The sequence below is a fragment of the Felis catus genome, chromosome D3 (assembly GCF_018350175.1).
Source record: "Felis catus isolate Fca126 chromosome D3, F.catus_Fca126_mat1.0, whole genome shotgun sequence".
NCBI classification, from domain to species: Eukaryota; Metazoa; Chordata; class Mammalia; order Carnivora; family Felidae; genus Felis; species Felis catus.
In genome coordinates, this window is record NC_058379.1 from 94,116,640 (window position 1) to 94,134,213 (window position 17,574).

General features: G+C 54.6%; 2 protein-coding genes across 7 annotated transcripts in view; one reads left to right on the top strand and one right to left on the bottom strand.

Annotated features, from left to right (window-relative positions):
* SLC66A2 (solute carrier family 66 member 2) overlaps positions 1-1,197 on the bottom strand; it is a 48,659-nt gene extending 47,462 nt beyond the window's left edge. The window contains exons 1-2 of one of the 6 annotated variants that reach the window (XM_023242135.2): positions 1,109-1,197; positions 130-447 (exon numbers count right to left, since the gene is read on the bottom strand). In XM_023242135.2, coding sequence (XP_023097903.1) covers positions 130-332 — 203 coding nt within the window. In that variant the 5' untranslated portion in view covers positions 333-447; positions 1,109-1,197. Of the gene's footprint in view, positions 1-129; positions 956-1,108 lie in introns of those variants that run through there. The other 5 variants (XM_023242136.2, XM_045041308.1, XM_019815472.3 and 2 more) reach the window with 5 other exon arrangements.
* LOC111557235 lies at positions 689-6,413 on the top strand. The gene is made up of 4 exons (XM_023241206.2): positions 689-946; positions 1,386-1,526; positions 1,810-1,973; positions 4,039-6,413. Exons 1-4 carry the CDS (start codon positions 689-691, stop codon positions 4,481-4,483), a joined length of 1,008 nt encoding a protein of 335 aa, XP_023096974.2. The 3' UTR covers positions 4,484-6,413.
* The last annotated feature ends 11,161 nt before the right edge of the window (positions 6,414-17,574 follow it).

Consider the following 17,574-nt stretch of genomic DNA (forward strand, 5'->3'; position numbering starts at 1 on the left):
AACAGTCCCGCCCACTTCACCAGCTCCCTCCTAGGAAGTACAGCCGCCTGCACCACCACCCCACTCCGAAACCCCAAAAAGAGAAAGCCATCACCCTGGAAGTACCCCCACAGAAAGCTCCCAACTTACCAGAAAAGAATCCGTAAAATGTTAGCCACCAGGAGCACCAGACACACGTAGGTAGAGAAGCCCTCAGCATTCTGAGTCCTCCGGATGTCCCTGTACTGTGGGATATAGGGCACGACCCCTCCGAACACCATGGCCCCGGCTGCCCCCCAGGACACCAGCTGGTGCAAGGGGACCAAAAGCCAATCCAAGCCTTCTGCTTCCATCCCGACTGACGTCCACCTGGCCCGGGGGCCCTCCGCTCTCACGGTCCTGGAACGCGCGCTGACGGTCACCCCCACATCGCCGCCGCTACCTTGTGCAGTCCTCCACCGTCGGGGCCTGGCGAGAGAGGAAAGGAGGTGAACTCCGGCGCAGGGCCCTGGAGGCAAAGTGAGGGGCGCGCTCCCAGGGCGCTCGCGGAAGCCCGCGGAGGCTCACGGCGGCGGCACCACCCCCTCCTCAGACACCGGCGCCTCCGGGAGCCCTGCGCACGCGAACCGGCACCCGCGGGGGGAAAGAGGCGCGGGGCGCACGGCGGTGGACGCGGGCCTGGGAAGCACGCTCAGTCCGGGGGCGGGCGATGGCTGCGTCCCAGCGGGAACACGCGGCCGGGGTGGGGCGGAGCGCGCTCAGTCCCGGGGGCGCGCTCAGCCCCGGTAGGGCGCTCAGTCCTGGGGGCGCGCTCAGTCCTGGGGACGCGCTCAGCCCTGGTGGGGCGCTCGGCCCCGGGGGCGCGCTCAGCCCTGGGGACGCGCTCGGCCCCGGGGCGCGCTCAGCCCTGCGGTCGCGCTCGGCCCCGGGGGCGCGCTCAGGCCCGGGGGGCGCGCTCAGCAGGAGAGTGGGGTGGCTCGGTCTGGGGTGGGACGCACGGCCCGGGGGTGGGGAGACACACTCAGTCCTGGGACCCACCGCCCGCCCCGAGCCCCGAGCCAGGGGAGGGCGGTCCCCGCGCCGCGCCCGCGTCCACACGCGGCCTGCGGATCCGGGGCCCGGCCCTTACCCTCCGCGCCCGCACCCGCACCCGCGCCCGCGCCGGCCCCGCCCGGTCTGTTCTGCGTGCACCTTCCGTCTGTCCGTCCCAGCGCCGCAGCCCCGCCTCCGAGTGACGTCACAATGCAGGGGACCCGCCCACCCAGGAGGCAGGCGGAGAGGCGCTGGGTCCTAGAGCGCACCTGTCTGTCAGGGAGGGGTCGGAGCTAGACCGAGAACGAAGTCGTGGGTTGGGGGTCGCCGCGGCGAAGCTGCTCCGCCGGCCCGGCCCGCCCCTCCCCGCTTAGGAAACACCTGCGTGGCGAGACCGCGCCTCGAGAGCCAGGGACGCACCAGACGCGTCACCCGACCTGTGCCTGGGCGAGGGGCCGTGTGGACGCGGTGCGCCGCCACGGAGAGCAGAGGACAGGGTGCCTTCCACGGCCGAGGTCTGCGCGAGGCCTGGGGACCCCCCTCGTGGGGGCCTGGGTTGGGTCTGCCCTCCCCCCGCCCCCGGTGATGCCGGCGGTCCCTCCACACCTTCGTTTTCCGACGACCTGGGGAGTCGGGGGGGGGGGGGGGGGGGCTGCCGGTCCCGATGCGGGCGGGGCCCTGAGGAGCAGGGTGCAGAAGTGAGCCGTGTCAGGAACCTCACCTGGTCTCCGGTGAGGCGGAAACAGGCCCACCGTGTGCCCGAAGCCTCCGCAGGCCCGCCTTCCGCTCCCACCGCAGGTACCCCAGGCCCAGGGCGGCAGGCAGCCGGGACTGCTGGTCGGGGCGCAGTCTCTCAGACACATCGTGACCGAAGGACCGAAGGACGTGCTGGACATGCCGCTCCCTGACTTGCCAAGTGCTTCCCAGCCTCAGCCCATTCACAAAGCTCTTCCCCGACCGAGGTGAGCCCCCAGGGGCCCTAGCAGGTGCACCGCGCCTGCATGCTGGCGGTCTGGGTGTGCATGGAGCCCTATGCCCGGTGGGATGGTGAGCCGTGAGGACCCTTGTGAGAAGCCAGCGAGCCCTGTGTGCCCAGACCTCTTGCAGGAGGGACTCAGGGCAGAGAACTGCAGGGCCTCGGGGTTCTGCTCCCATCTCAGTGCGGTGGGACCTGAAACACCCCAAAAGGGAAGGCCCGGTGGATGAGAGCAGGTGGCCCTGGGGGCACACACCTGGCCGGCCAGCTTTCCCGCCCGCAGGTCTGACCTGGTCTCCTGCTTCCTACCGGGAAGATTTTGTGAGAAATCATGGGAACAGCACGGACCTCACTGAGACTAAGTCCCAAACAAGCCTGGTGTGATGAGAAGGGCCTCCTTAAAGCACAGGGTCATGCTTACTTCCCCCCAGTGTCCCAGGCTGTTGTTAGGTTTTCTGAGTCACAGCTACTCAGAGGATCCACAGGGAACAACTGAGAACACAGCAGCAGGAATGTACAGGGAAATGAAAATACACACACACAGAGGGAAGTGGCGGCAAGACTGGGAGAAAAGAAGTAGGTGTTCCTACTTAACTGCCTCTCCTGAACTCTGCAGGCCCGAGAGCGTTCCACTCTGTGCTGGAGGCTGGGGTGGAGTGACAGACTCCCCTCCTACTCTCACTGGATCACGTGGAGTCACGTCCACTGGTCCTGTTCATGCTGGCAAAGGTGGGCAGATTGCTTACCGGCCCCCAGCCGCCCACTCCCCTGGATCCATCAGGGCGCGTCTCAGAGCCTGCTAAGTGGATACAATCCTGCGTTCTTGGCCCAGGACTTCACCCCGAAAGTGAGCTGATGACTGAGAGTGGGCTTGTAATCGTTTTAAACACCAACTGTCTGGAATCCGAGTGGCACTCTCTGGTCTAGAACCGTCGGTCGGCCAGGAGAAGGAAGGACAGCTCATCTGAGATGGTGAATGTGTTACATGACTTCCCGCAAACAAAAGAAGCCAAATTGTGCTAGGCCAGAAAATGGCCCCCAAGTATATCACCCTAATCCCCAGAAACCTGTGAATGTTACCTTATTTAAAAAGAAGAAGAAGAAGGAGAAGGAGAAGGACAAGAAATGCAGGGCATTGGCTGGCTCAGTTGGTGGAGTGTGTGACTCTTGATCTCAGGGTTGAGGAGTCTGAGCCCCATGTTGGGTGTAGAGATTACTAAAAAAATGAAACCTTTTAAAAAATAAAAATAAATAAAATTTTTTGAATATTTTTTAACATTTATTCATTTTTGAGACACACACACACACACACACACACACAGATCATGAGCAGGGGAGGGGCAGAGAGAGAGGGAGACACAGAATCGGAAGCAGGTTTCAGGCTCCCACCTGTCAGCACAGAGCCCGACGCGGGGCTCGAGCTCAAGAATCTCGAGATCATGACCTGAGCTGAAGTTGGACACTTAAACGACTGAGCCACCCAGGCATCCCAAAATAAACTATTTTTTAAAAATACAGATGTGATTACATTAAGGATCTTGAGACAGCAGGGCACCTGCATGGCTCAGTTGGTTAAGCATCTGACTCTTGATTTCAGCTCAGGTCACGGTGTCATGGTCCATGACATCAAGCATTATGTTGGGCTCTGTGCTGACAGCACGGAGCCTGCCTGGGATTCTCTCTCTCCCTCTCTCTCTGCCCCTCCCCACTCATGCTCTCTCTCTCTCTCTCTCTCTCAAAATAAATAATTTTTTTTTTTTGCAAAAAGGATCTTGAGGTAGGGAGATCACCCTAGATTACCCAGGTGGGCTCTAAATGCCATTCCTGTGTCTCTACAAGAAGAAGGCGGGAGACAAGACAAAGGAGCAGAGGCCACCACAGGCCAAGGGACACAGGCAGCTCACAGAGGCTGGAGGCACCGGAGGGACTGTCCCCAGGAGCCTCCGGAAGGAGCACAGCCCTGCCAGGACCCTGACCTGGGCCTATAAAACGGATTTTGGACTTCCAGCCTTCAAACCTGCGAGAGAACACATGTCTGCTTTTTCCGCCAGGCAGTGTATGGTGACAGCCACCACCGGAAGCGAATCTAGAAGTCCCCAGGGAGTGACTAACAAGATGGTCGGCGTCAGGGGCAGAGAAGAGGCGGGGCCGCCCCCCTCCGCTGCTGTGCCTGCCCGCGTGTCCAGGAAACCTGCAAGGAGACAGATCGGAGGCTTCACTCAAGGAACTTGGGTTGTAAAGTTCCGGAACACGGACTTCCAGCGCCAGCCCCAGAGCACTTGGTGCTGGTCCCCCGATGACTCTCACCCCCACCCCGGCTTTCTTCGTCGACCCAGCCGTAGCCCTCGCCTGGTGGAGTGGGGCAAAGAACGTCTGTGTGCCCGTGCTCTGAGCTCAGCCTTTCCTTCGGGCAGCTCACCACCCGTGGCCGAGGCTGGGCCCACCACCGGCCTCTGTGTCCTCACCCTGCACTGGTGCCGAGTGGCCGAGCTCTAGCCAATGAGGGTAGGGGCACTGACTCACCCCACCTGCAGGCCTGACCCCTTGGGCCTCCACCGGACCCTCCTTGCTTGCCTTCACCTGCTGACCAGGTGCAAACAAGACAGTGGAGAATCCACTGGGATGTGGCCTAGGATGTGGCTCCCGGCTAGATGGGACGTGACGCTTGACTGACAACGTGAGGCAGAGCCCCCATGTCGGACTGTGACATCGATGAGTTTCACTGGGCTCGACCACTGGAATCTGGGATTGTTCATCACAGATGAGCATTACTTCCCGTAACATACAATCGAATTCTGAAATGTCCACCACCTTACCACTTCCCAAATGGCATTTAACCACACTCGCACACACTGCACAAAGCCCCGGACTGAGGACTCCTAAAAACCCAGTTGAGCCCACTTCTAATCTTTCAAACCGACACCCATATTGTTACGTAAAGGAGCCACTGTGAGCCCTGCAGTGTCTGCCCAGCCCGACGTGGACCAAACGCAGCTCCCACCTGGTTGGCACCTCCCACTAAGACTCCACCAGCAGAGCAGCTCTGCAACTATTTTAAATTTCATAAACGATGGCTCTTTTTTTGTTAAGTTTGTTTCTTTTTGAGAAAGCCAGCATGAGTGGGGGAGGGGCAGACAGAGAATCCCAAGCAGGCTCCCCACCTGCCAGAGCAGAGCCCGCTGCTGGGCTCAAACCCACCAAACTGCGAGGTCATGACCTGAGCTGGAACCCAGAGTTTCGCCTAATGGACCAAGCCCTCCAGGCACCCCTAAAAGATGGCTCTTAAAATGCAGATCGCCTACGGGGAGGACAGAACCACACTCCAGCACCACAGACCTACTGCCTGTCCCGTTTCCCTGGGCCGTGGGAACGGTGGTCCGACCTTCCAGGCCTTCTCTGGCCTCTTCTGGACTCAGGAAAGGCCCCTGGCATCCAGAGGTCAAGGGTATTACCACCCTTCTCAGCCCTACTTCTGCCTTTGAGAGCCTTGCAAGGACCTGCTCAGCCATTGGGGCAGGAATGTCCAGGTGGCTGACAGATTGCTGAGACCCCACGCAGGAACATTGTTACCGCTTTAGTTTTGAACATCAAAATCATGAAAATAGATAAAAGGACAACAAAAGGGAGGAAATATTCAGAAAAACAGGAAAGAAAAGGGGTGGGCCCTAAGAGGTGCCCCGATCAGCTCCTGCTCATGAAGCTGCATGGCTTTTCCTGGTGAGAAGGCACTAACCCAGTCCAGGCAGAGCCACCAGCCCGTGACAAGTATTTCCCCTTTCCCCAAATCCGTGAGAACAGTAGCAGAAATGGAAAGTCCTCCTGCAGTGAGACCAGGAGAAAGCGGGAGCTCCGAGCTGCGGGGGTGTGGAGACAGGCCACCTGCACGGGCCATAGAGAGGAGGAAGTGAGGACCCAGGTCCAGAGAGAGCCAGGGGAACACCAGCTGCGTGGCATCTGAGCTGCAAGAATGAAACCCCTAACTTGCAGCAGGGGAACAAGGTTGACAGGCTGCTGCTAGGAACATCCCAGAACTAGTCAACAAAGAGAAAATAGAAAACAACAGCCCAAAACAGTGTAGGAGATCTTCGTGAATCCTACTTCGGAAGCATCTGTGAGCCTCACTGGGGAGGAGAGCAGAGGTGCCCGGTGACGCCCCACGGGGCTCAGGCCAGAGCCTGGTTTTCATGAAGCACCTGGGAGCTTGACAGCCACCACCGCCTTGTTGGGACCTCGCCACCTTTCTGATGCAAACCTAACTGTCCCGAGAGTGTGACAGATCAGTGACCGGGCAGCAGAGGGTGTGTGTTGTTTTAAAATATCTTCAGGGGCGCCTGGGGGGCTCCCTCGGTTAAGCCTCCGACTTTGGATCAGGTCACGATCTCCCGGTCCGTGGGTTTGAGCCCCACGTCAAGCTCTGTGCTGACAGTGGAAGCCTGGAGCCTGCTTCGGATTCGGTGTCTCCCTCTCCCTCTGCCCCTCTCCTGCTCATTCCCTGTCTCTCTCAAAAATAAATAAACACTAAAATAGGTGAAATATTTCAGAGAAACACATGCAATTCTTAAAATTTGTCAGATGATGATAGTATATAAAGTGGAAGGGAGGGAGGGAAGGAGGGAAGTCTGGATGAAGTGTGCAGTGTAGCTGACAGCAGTGCCCCATGTCCTGGTGTCCTGGGTCCCTGGTGGTGACAGCGCCCTGTGGTTGTGGAAGACGTTTTTAGGGGAGGCTGGGTGAAGGACACGGGAACTGTCTACCCAACAAGGCACTCTCTGAGAAAGAGGCTGGGCTCAAGGGTGTAACTGCAGTTCGAAGAAACTAAACCTACGCGGGTGGGCAATCTGCTAGAGAAAAGCTCGAGAGAGTTCTACGGAACAATTATACGTTTTTTCAAGGAATTATTTTATGAAACATTCAGAGAGAAAAATACCCATTACGAAATTAAACTGAGAGAAGACAGTCAGAATTTGACCGAAGCTAAAAAGGCCAGAATGAGCGGGTACAGTTACCCGCAGAAGCTGAGTCCAGACACGGGAGTGCGGAGCTCAAAGCACCGGTGAGCTCGTATCAGGAGTCCCAAGACTGGGGCACCCAGCTGGCTCAGTCAGTGGCGTATGTGACTCTGGATACTGGGGTCGTGAGTTTGCGCCCCATGTGAGGTGTAGAGATTACTTAAAAAAAAAAATTCTCAAAGACCTAGAAAGGGCTTTACTTACTTTTCAAAAAGTGAAATGGAAATTCTGCATCATTGGCTTGTCCTGCTGCCTGGCTGGAGGGTCATCAGCAGGAAGGATGAGAGAGAGAAGATGTACCAGGCTGTCTCGCGAGCAAAACTCTTCATTAAATAACTGGAATAGAGACCATTTCAAACAAAAACTGGGTAATAAGATGGCAGCCACACATGAGACGAACAAATAAAGAAACTGTAACATGACTCTCATTTACGATCTTTGGCTAAGAATCCACTGGAAAATGAATGTGAGATCTTGTACAAAAAAAAAAAAAAAAAGATGTCCCATGAGCTTATTTAGCAGAAATATGGGACTCTGCAAAGGGAGCTGTTTCGGGACATCAGAATGGGACATCTGTACGGATGACAACAGAATGAGCCCAAGGCATTAGCAGCGAAGGAAACGAGAAGTCACAGAGCAGTCAAGAAAGGGAGGAAGGTGTGCGGAAGCCGACCGGTCCGTGCAGACTCCGTGTGACCGAGGGAAGCTCCCTGGGCCGGAAGAGCCCCTGCTGGGGAGAAGCAGCGCGCCCGGGGGAGACACGACCAGAGCGAACCGAGGAAGCCAGTGCCTGTCCAAGCCAAGTACACGCGCACGCGTGCACACCACGCACGCGTGCACACCACGCACGCGTGCACACCACGCACGCGTGCACACCACGCACGCGTGCACACCACGCACGCGTGCACACCACGCACAAGGGGCTTTCTAGCCCTAGAAGCACGCGGTTTTGCTTATGAACCTTCCTTCCCCTTTTCTTTTTAAATTGAGGCACAATTCATGCGACACAGAATCGGCACTGTTAAAGCACACAGTTCGGTGGCAGCCAGCGCAGTCACGCTGCTCTGCCCGCACATTTCTGTCCAGTTCCCACACATTTCATCGCCACGAAGTAAAACCTCGCTCCTCCCCAAGCCCCTCCCTCCAGCCCCTGGAAACCACCAATCTGCTCTCTGTTTCTGGGGATTTACCTTTTCTGGCTATTTCCTATGAACGGAATCATACGACATGTGACCTTTGGTATGTGGCCTCTCGCATGGGGGTCATGTGACCAATGAAACCTGCGGGAGCAGGAGGCCGGTCCGTCCCCCGCCGGCTGCCCAGGGAAGCCCAGCTCCAGCCCCCTGAGAGCCTCCCTCCTACTCGCCTTCCTGGGTGGGCTCCAGAAAAGCTTCAGGCAGCTTTAGTTTTCTGTTTTTATTCACACGCCTTAAAGTATTTTAAATCCTATGATCTTGGTCTGAGCAGTGACAAAAAGTAGCACAATTCTTACGTTTGCAAAACCATTCAGGAAAGGAAAATAAATTGAACTGAAGAGAATATTTTAATACAAATGCACATCGACTGGCTACCAAGTCCCCGAGACTCTTCCTTCTTACAGGTTTCTCTCCCTCCCTCCCACTCGGTGTGCTAGAGCCGTTCCTGGGGTCCCCGTGCTCTGCCTGGAACCGGCACCCCAGCCTCCCGGGAGCTGAACACGTGCCCTCCGGCCCCAGCCCGTGTGATTGCTTCCTTGGCTCTCCTCATTAAGACTGTGACTTGACGAATTGCTCATCTGAAAGAAAAGAACTGTTTTCCTCAGGTTTGGGGTTTTGTTCCCAAGACACTTGTGACCCACGGACAGGGAGGAGGTACTTAAGGGGAGAGGGACTGATGGCCAAGAGCCAGGCCAAAGCTCCAGAGTTTCCACCTAAAGAGATTGATGGGAAGACACTGGTTTTTCTTTCTTAAGCTTACTTATTTTGAGAGATACAGGGAGTAAGTAAGGGAGGAGCAGAAAGAGAAGGAGAGAGAGAGAGAGAGAGAGAGAGAGAGAGAGAGAATCTTGAGCAGGCTGTCAGAGCAGAGCCCAATGCAGGGCTCAAACCCACGAAACCCCGAGATCATGACCTGAACCGAAACCAAGAGTTGGACGCTTAACCGACTGAGTCCCCAGGTGCTTCGACTAAGCCCCCAGGCACCCCGAGATGCTGAGTTTCCTGAGCACCGTGTCACCGTGTTTGATCCACAGAAACAGCAGAACTGATTTTATTTCTACTCTACACAGAATGCAACTTTTTAGGGGCGCCTGGGTGGCTCAGCCGGTTAAGCATCCGACTTCGGCCCAGGTCATGATCTCACGGTTCGGGGGTTCAGGCCCCGCATCCAGCTCCGTGCTGACAGCTGAGGGCCTGGAGCCTGCTTCGGATTCTGTGTCTCCCTCTCTCTCTGCCCCGCCCCCACTCATGCTCTGTCTCTCTCTCAAAAATAAATAAACATTCCAAAAAAAAACCAAGAGTGCTACTTTTTTATTGTATTCTCCTCGGGGTGGCTTTTGAGAGGAGACTGCAGCCACACTGGTGGTGCCCAGTTCAGAATAAAAACCAGACACAAGGCTGGTCAAGGTGCGAAACGAGGAAGCCTTTGTCGGGGCCATTTGGAATTATGTATCGCACGCTTTTTAAGGTGCTTCTAACCTTGGAGAGGATTCAGGGAAGACGGCAGAGCAGGGCCCCCGGGAATCTCTCCCCCCAGATGACAACAGCAGGGACGGAACCTGTGTGATGGGACTGCTTTGGAAGTCTGGACTCTGCCCGAGGCCTGCCACGCGTCCGGGAGAAGTCGTCGATTTTGGTCCATTCCAGCTCGCAGCACAGCAGCACCTACCCGTCCCGCGCCCCAGCCGTGTGGCAGGCAGCCGGGCACGTGTTTCTGGAGCAGCCCGCAGAAGCCAGGTGGACGAAAAGGACCCCGTCCCCCAAACGGCAGGAGGCCATGCTCTGACCACACAGGTGCGGACTCAGAGGCTGGCGGCCATTGCTGTCACCCCTCCAGTTCCAGCTCGAGTGACTTCAAGGGGATAAGTGCCCTCTTCTCCCCCTTTTGTTTTCCACTTTTCCCCTTTTGGGAGCCACACGTTAAAGACTAGGACATTGAAAAACAGCTGCCTATTTGGGGGAAGTTAGGAAGCGACGGCACATGTCCAAGGAAAGGCTCAGAAAAGACCGGGGAAGACATTAAATGGACACCTCAGGTTGACCCCCGGCACAGAGCCTGCAACCGAGAAAAGAACAATGACAATGAAACAGCAAACCCTGGGGAAGGGGGAGAATCTGATTTCCAGAGTAACCGCATCATGAGATTCGAATGTCCAGCGCTCAGCAAATCACAAGGCACACAAAGAAACAGGGGACTTCGGCCCATTGAAAGGAAAAAGATAATTCAACAGAATCTGTCCCTAAAAAGGACCCGGTGTCAGATCTACTAGACAGACTTTAAAGCAACTGTCTTAAAGATGCTCAAAGAGCTGGAGAGTGACAAAGTCAAGAAGACAGTGTGTGAACTACTGACAACAAGAAAGAAAACCTAACACCAAAAGAAATTCTGGAGCTGAAATTACAGCACCTGAAATGAAAAATTCACCAGATAAATCAAAGGCGGATTTGAGCACACAAAGGAGACAATATTTTGAAAATCTGTCCTGTTTCAAATTGTAGACAACTCACAGTGGCTCATTAGTCTGTATCCAAATCAGAGACAGTGAAGGTCTTTTTGCTTGGGGGGGCGGGGGCAGGGCTTAAACTCAATTCCTTCTCTCCTGTTTCCCAGGTCTTTGCTCACTCACAGTTTTTGCACACTTGGTCACACCCTGAAACCCTGGAGACTTTACAGCCACCCCAGGGGCACCCGGGGGCTTAGTCTGTTAAGCATCGACTCTTGGTTTCCACCCAGGTCATGATCTCAACGTTGTGGGATGGAGCCCCGGGTCAGGCTCTGAGCTGACGGTGCGGAGCCTGCTTAGGATTCTCTCTCTCCCTCTCTCTCTGCCCCTCCCCTGCTCACGCGCGTGCTCGATCTCTCTCTCAAAAAAAACCAAAAAACAAAAAACATTTAAAGCCACCCCAGAGCACTGACAAATAGGACAGTGCTGACTCTGGTCACCGTGCAGCCAGGTTTGAGAGCCACTCTTTTCAAATTCACACCCAGTGCAGGAAGTCCTCATGGCTGAGGAGAATTGCTTCCAGGAGAGGACACTTAAACAAAGGGGGCCAGATGGCACAGTAAATAATTAGTGGATTACAAAATAGTGGATAATGTTGCATTAAAACATGAAAAAGTTATGAAACTAAAATAATTATAAACATTATTCAAAATTAGGAAAATGTTGCCACTATTTTAGAATAAAAAGCAAGAAACCTTCTACTCAAATCTGTGTATCCAAATCTGTACCCCGAAAGAACCCCTTTTCTAACAGATTTTATAAATGAGAATCTGCAAACATATCAAAGGTAGAGACGGGAGACCCATATCCCCCCCATATCCCGCATTCTGCATCGGTACCCGTAAAAGAGCCCTTTTAACGAACACGAGACAGGGACGAAAGAGAGCACTCTGACCTGTCCTGACGCAGCAGCTGCAGGTGCCTGGGTCCGCAGCGTGCACAGGTGAGGCCCTGCGGTGAAGGCCCCACATGGAGCCGGGGGCACCTGAGCCTTCCCTGGCCTTGACGCTTCGGGCACAGAACTGCCTCTCACATTTGGTCAGACGGTGATGCTCTCATCTCTCAAAATTTCAGTTTCCAATTGAGATAAAGCTTTGCTTCCTTTTTAGCTTGTGCTCTGGTGGCCCACGTCCTCGGTTTCATAAATATGTTCTGCCGCCTCTTTTCTTTTCCGATCCATCTAGCCTTGGACCAGCGAGACGTCACCCACAGCATCTGATGTCTGCAGTTTCCTGGCACACTTGAGGGTTCTCATGTTGTGGATGCCCCACCTCAGCTACGTTAGAGGATTCTTCTCCCCAAACCTAGTTCCTTAAATGTAATATTCCTAAGGTGGGTTTCTATTAAGTGATGCTTGCCTCCATATTAATGAATTTGTCTCACATGGATGCAGGAGTAAGACTTTGCTCCCTAACTAACCGGTATAGGCGAAAACCACCCGGGTGCTAGATGTAGAAGCACAGATCCTATATCTCCGGCGGGAGGGGGGTGGTTCTCAGAGACGTTCTGAGTAGGTTCTCACTGGACCAGAGAGATTGCACTTCAGAAACATAAAACGTGTGTTTAAAAACACAAAGGCGAAAGAGAATCACAGGTTTCCCAGGTCCTGCAAAATTTTTTTTTTTTTTAAGTTGAAACTGTATGTTTTTTTGTTTGTTTGTTCATTTTGGTCCTGGAATTGTTAGCCTAGAGTTTGAAGCTGGAAAAAATGTACTTTAAACAACTTTTTTTTTATTAAACTTTTTTTGAGAGAGAGAGCAGGGGAGGGGCAGAGAGAGAGAGAGAAAGAGAAAAAATCCCATGCAGGCTCTACAATCAGCACAGAGCCGATGCAGGGCTCAATCCCACGATATTGGGATCATGATCTAAGCTGAAATCAAAGGTCAGATGCTGGGGCGCCTGGGTGGCTCAGTCGGTTAAGCAGCCGACCTTGGCTCAGGTCATGATCTCGCGGTCCGTGAGTTCGAGCCCCGCGTCAGGCTCTGTGCTGACAGCTCAGAGCCTGGAGCCTGTTTCGGATTCTGTGTCTCCCTCTCTCTGACCCTCCCCCATTCATGCTCTGTCTCTCTCTGTCTCAAAAATAAACGTTAAAAAAAAAATTTAAAAAAAAATCAGATGCTTAACCCACTGAGCCCCCAGGCACCCCCCCACCCCGCTTTCACTTTTGGGGGCATATGCCCAGAAGGGGAGTCGCTGATTCATATGGTGATTCTATTTGTAATTTTTTGAGGACCCGCTGCCTCACCGTCCACAACAACTGCTCCCTTTTAAGTTCTGGCCAGCAGTACACCCGAGTTCCAGTTTCTCCACATCCTCACCTGTTGTTTCTGTGTTTCTGATAATAACCGTCATCATGAATGTGAAAGGGTGTCTCTCTGTGGTTTGGATTTGCATGTCCCTGGTGACCAGTGATGTTGAGCATCCTTTCATGTGCTTGTTGGCCACTTGTACGTCTTCTTTGGAGAGATGTCTGTTCAAGTCCTTTGCCCATTTTTAATCAGGTTGTTTATTTTTTGTTGTTGTTGAGTTTTAGGAATTCTCTATATATTCTGGTATCAATTCCTTATCTGATAGATGACTTGGAAATATTTTCGCCCATTCTGAAGGTTGCCTTTTCATTCTGTTGATAGTATCCTTTGATGGACTTTCTCGGTGCTACGCCCCACTCCTGGCCCTGTACTATAATCTCAAACAACTTAGTGAAGTTTAGGGCCCCATGTGTGAAGTGGCAAGGCAATAATATTTGCCTTGCGTGTGTTATTGTGGAGCTGAATGAGAAAGTGGAAATAAAAAGTATTAGCCCCTCTTCCAGAAATAGCATTTGGGTATTCCCCTTTCTATAACACTTTTCCTACCCTTCCCAGTCAGCTGACACACCTTGTCTGTCTCCCAGTTCCGTACCCCTAGAGTACCTGGGAACTTGGAAGTGCTTGCAACCCCAAACACGGGACTAAGCCTTTCTTTTCCTCTCCCCTAAAGTCATCGAGCTCACTTTCACTCTGGCCCAACACTATCAAGCATCATGGGTGAGCAAAGGTATTACATGATGTGCTTGTCCAAATGCAGATTGTTGGGGTGGCTCAGTCGGTTGAACATCCGACTCTTGATTTTGCCTCAGGTCATGATCCCAGGGTCATGGGATTGAGCCCTACAACAGGCTGCTCAAGATTCTCTCTCCCTCTGCCCCCCTCACCTGAACATGGGTTCTCTCTTTCTCTCTCTGTCTCAAACTGAAAAAAAAAAAAAAGTAGATTCTTGGGCTCGGGAAGGGCACCAAGTGACGTGGATGCTGTGGTTTGAGAACCACGCTAGGATGCGCTGTTTTAACCACCCAGACCCTGAACATCCCACCTCCGGTGACTTCTGCCTCTGTTCCAGGACAACCACCTATTTCCATGACCACATCAAGGTCTTTGCCACCTGAGCCCCTAACAGCTGGACTTCTAGAATCTTCCTACATACCTTACAGGTTCTCTTTCTTGGTGACCGCATGAGCCCTCACATCACACTGCCTCTGCTTTCTTATCATTCCCAACTGAGTGAGGGAACTGGGTCTGAGCCCCCTCCCTTCTTAGGGAGCTCCCAGGCCTCAGATTCTGGTGGGAGTTTCAGAGGCTCTGTCCCCTCAAGGGTAGTGCCGGGCCGCCTCTACCAGATCTACCTGGAGAGAACCCCATCACCCACCCAGACCTCCAGCCACCCTCTGAGCTGGGGGCCTGTCTTTGTTTTCTCAGACTCATGTCCCAGTGGCCTGCGGGGCACAGCAGGTTCCAATTGCCTTGGTCAAGCCGTTCCTGGAAGCTCGGGCTGAAGACCACTCGAGGCCAGGCTGGGCAGCCTCACAGAGGCTCCTTGGAGGAGAGAAACACAGGCAGAAGAGAGGCCCGTGGCCTCAGAGACAAGAGCCTCTGCTCTTCTGTGTGTCTAGTTCCAGGCTCCCGTGGGCCAGGCCATGCTCCCTGCCTGCTGTCTACTGTCTGTAATTAAAAACAAGGAAGGCACAGCCTGCGTGGGGTGTGAGCGTGCACATTAACGCGGCCCTTCAGCTAGGACCGGCTGTTAGCACCGGGAGTCCTCCCGGGAATCCGTGCTTCCCAGGGTGCTCCCAAGGCCCACCCCAGCCCAGCTCTGCACAGAATGTCAGAAGTGTCCAGCACCACGCAGCCCTGCCCTGTGTGAAGGAGCGTCTGGGGAGCCGTTTGCTTCCACAAGGGAACCTGCGCTTGCAGACAAGGAGAATCCGGGCTGGGCCCTCTGGCCAAGCAGGTTTTCCCTGAGTCCTTAGTGGCTGAGGGAGAACCCGGAGATCACCCAGCATGAGGCCTCTCCACCTCCACATCCTTCAAAGAGAAGCCAGAAGCCGCAGGACAGGATTCCTCACCTGGCAACCATCCTTGGAGAAGAGACTGAAGCTCAGGGCTTAGCCAGTGCACCTCCGGCCATCCCCCTCTCCCTGGGCCAAGGTCCCTACCGCAAGGCTTCCTCCTCAATCCCTGAAAGATCCTTAAAAAGACACGAAAAGTGGCAACACGGCCATGCTTTAAAAAAGCTATTAAGTTTATTTATTTTGAGAGACAGAGAGAGAGAGAGAACGCGCACACCCGTGTTTGAGTGGGGGAAGGGGCAGAGAGAGGGAGAGGGAGAGAATCCCTGCAGAGCCAGACGTGGCTCCAACCCACAAACTGTGAGGTCACGACCTGAGCCGGAGCCGGACGTTTAACCGACTGAGCCACAGGCACCCTTAAAAAGGTATTTTAACAGCTTTATTGAGATATAATTCACATACCACAAATCCGCCCTTTAAAGCATACAATTCAATGATTTTTACTTTATTCACAGGGTCGTGCACCCATCATCATAACCTAGTTTTTGACTATTTTGCCCCCCCAAAGAAACCCCTTAACTATTGAGCAGTCTCTCCCTCTACGCTTCCTCCCACAACACCCAGCAACCACCACTCTGCTTTCCTCCTCTATGGATTCGCCAATTCTGGACGTTTCATGTAACTGGAAGCCAGTCACAATATGTGGAGTTTTGTGACTGGCTTCCCGCTCTTAGCATGAAGTTCCCAAGTTCACCCACGTCATAGCGCCCCTCAGTGCTTCCTCCCTTCCTTCCTTATGGCTGAGTAACGTTCCACCGAATGGATGGACCACATTTTCTTTGCATTTGTCTATTGGTGGCCTCCTGGGCTGTTTCCACCCCTTAGCTATTGTTAACGGTGCTGCCGTGAACATCTGTGTCACGTGTATGCTGTCACTTCTCTCGTGTCTATGTCTGGAGGTCGAACTAAGGCTATATGGCGACTCTATGTGTAGCTTTCCGTGGAGTTGCCAGAAGGTTCTCCATACTGGCTGGGCCATGTTACATCCCACCAGCAGTGTGTAAGAGCTCTAACTTTGCCACACCCTTGCCAACACTCTCATTGTCTGTCTTTTGATTCTAGCCATCATAGTGGGCGGGAGGTAGGATCTCATTGCGGTTTTGAAGTGCATTCTCCTGATGAGGCTGGGCCCTGGGACACGGGGGTGACCCAGACAGACACAGCCCCGCCCCACAGAGCTCTGAGTCCAGAAGGGTACAGACACATAACCAAAACAGGTACCTGCTAAAAACAGGGTCCTGGGGGTCACCATGAAGTGACCCACGAGCCACAATCCAGACAGGCCAGGAGAGAAATGGGTTATGAGACCTTCCTTCCAGGCTTCAGTAAAATCAGAACAGGGACACAAGTGTTGGCGGTGTGCCAGGACTTGGTCATGTCCTTAGGTTTAAAGTTGACCGTAGAAATGGCGGAGATTTAAAGAGCTGGCTGTCTGGTGGTTGGGTGGTTATGGGCCCAGGACGGGGGTGCACAAGAGGCCGCGTGCAGGCTGCGGCTAAGTCACCCAGGGTCTCCGTGATCTCACTAGAGAAGTGACCACATTGCATAAAAACGGAGGAGACCTAAAGGCAGAAGGCAGGACAATGGGTGCCAGGGGCTGAGGAGGGGCTGTGCAGGTGCGTGCTGGTGACACAACGTGAGGTGCTCCCTGCCCCTGCACCCTGCACATGGTTATAGGCTACGATGATAAATGTCAGGGGCGCCGGGGGGCTCAGCTGGTGAAGCGTCAGACTCTTGATTTCAGCTCGGGTCATGATCTCACGGGTTTTGTGGGTTTGGCCCCTCGTGGGGCTCTGTTGACAGAGGGGAGTCTGCTGGGGATTCTCTCTCTTCCCCTCCCCTGCTCGCACTCCCTCTCTCAAAGTAAAAAATTAAAGATGGTAAATTTTATACTGTGTATACTTTGTCATAATAGTAAAAGGATGATGCTCACTCTCTGGCTACCCTCTTCCGTCTCTGACGCAATGAAAGCAAAGCAAACCAGTCCCGCGCAGGGGAAGCCGTCAAACTGGACGAGCTACCTTTTCCCTGCACGGGGTCTCCCCTCCCTCCCCCGGAGGTGGGGGCTGACTGCCGGGCTGGAGCCGCCACCTCCCCAAGCCCTCACCTCCCCGGGCCTCCTCCCAGGACCTGACGCCGGTACCCAGGGTGCCCGGCGCGGACAGCCACGCCCTGCCCAGGGATTCCCTCCTGGGCCCTTTTCCAGCGTCCGGGGGTCAGGAGTACGAACATCCAGGCTCTTCCAGTATTTGCCTCCGAAGCCCGAGCATCTCTGCAGCCGCCGCCGTCATCGCTGCCGGGATCTGCGTGGGTGAGGTGCGGCCCATCCGCCACAGCCACCTTCCCCCCCTCGCCCCCCCACCCCCGTCCCACCTGGACCACCTGCCACCCCCCCCACCCACCTGGACCACCTGCCCCCAACCCCGACCCACCTGGACCACCTGCCCCCCCCCTCCCCACGACCCACCTGGACCACCTGCCCCCACCCCGACCC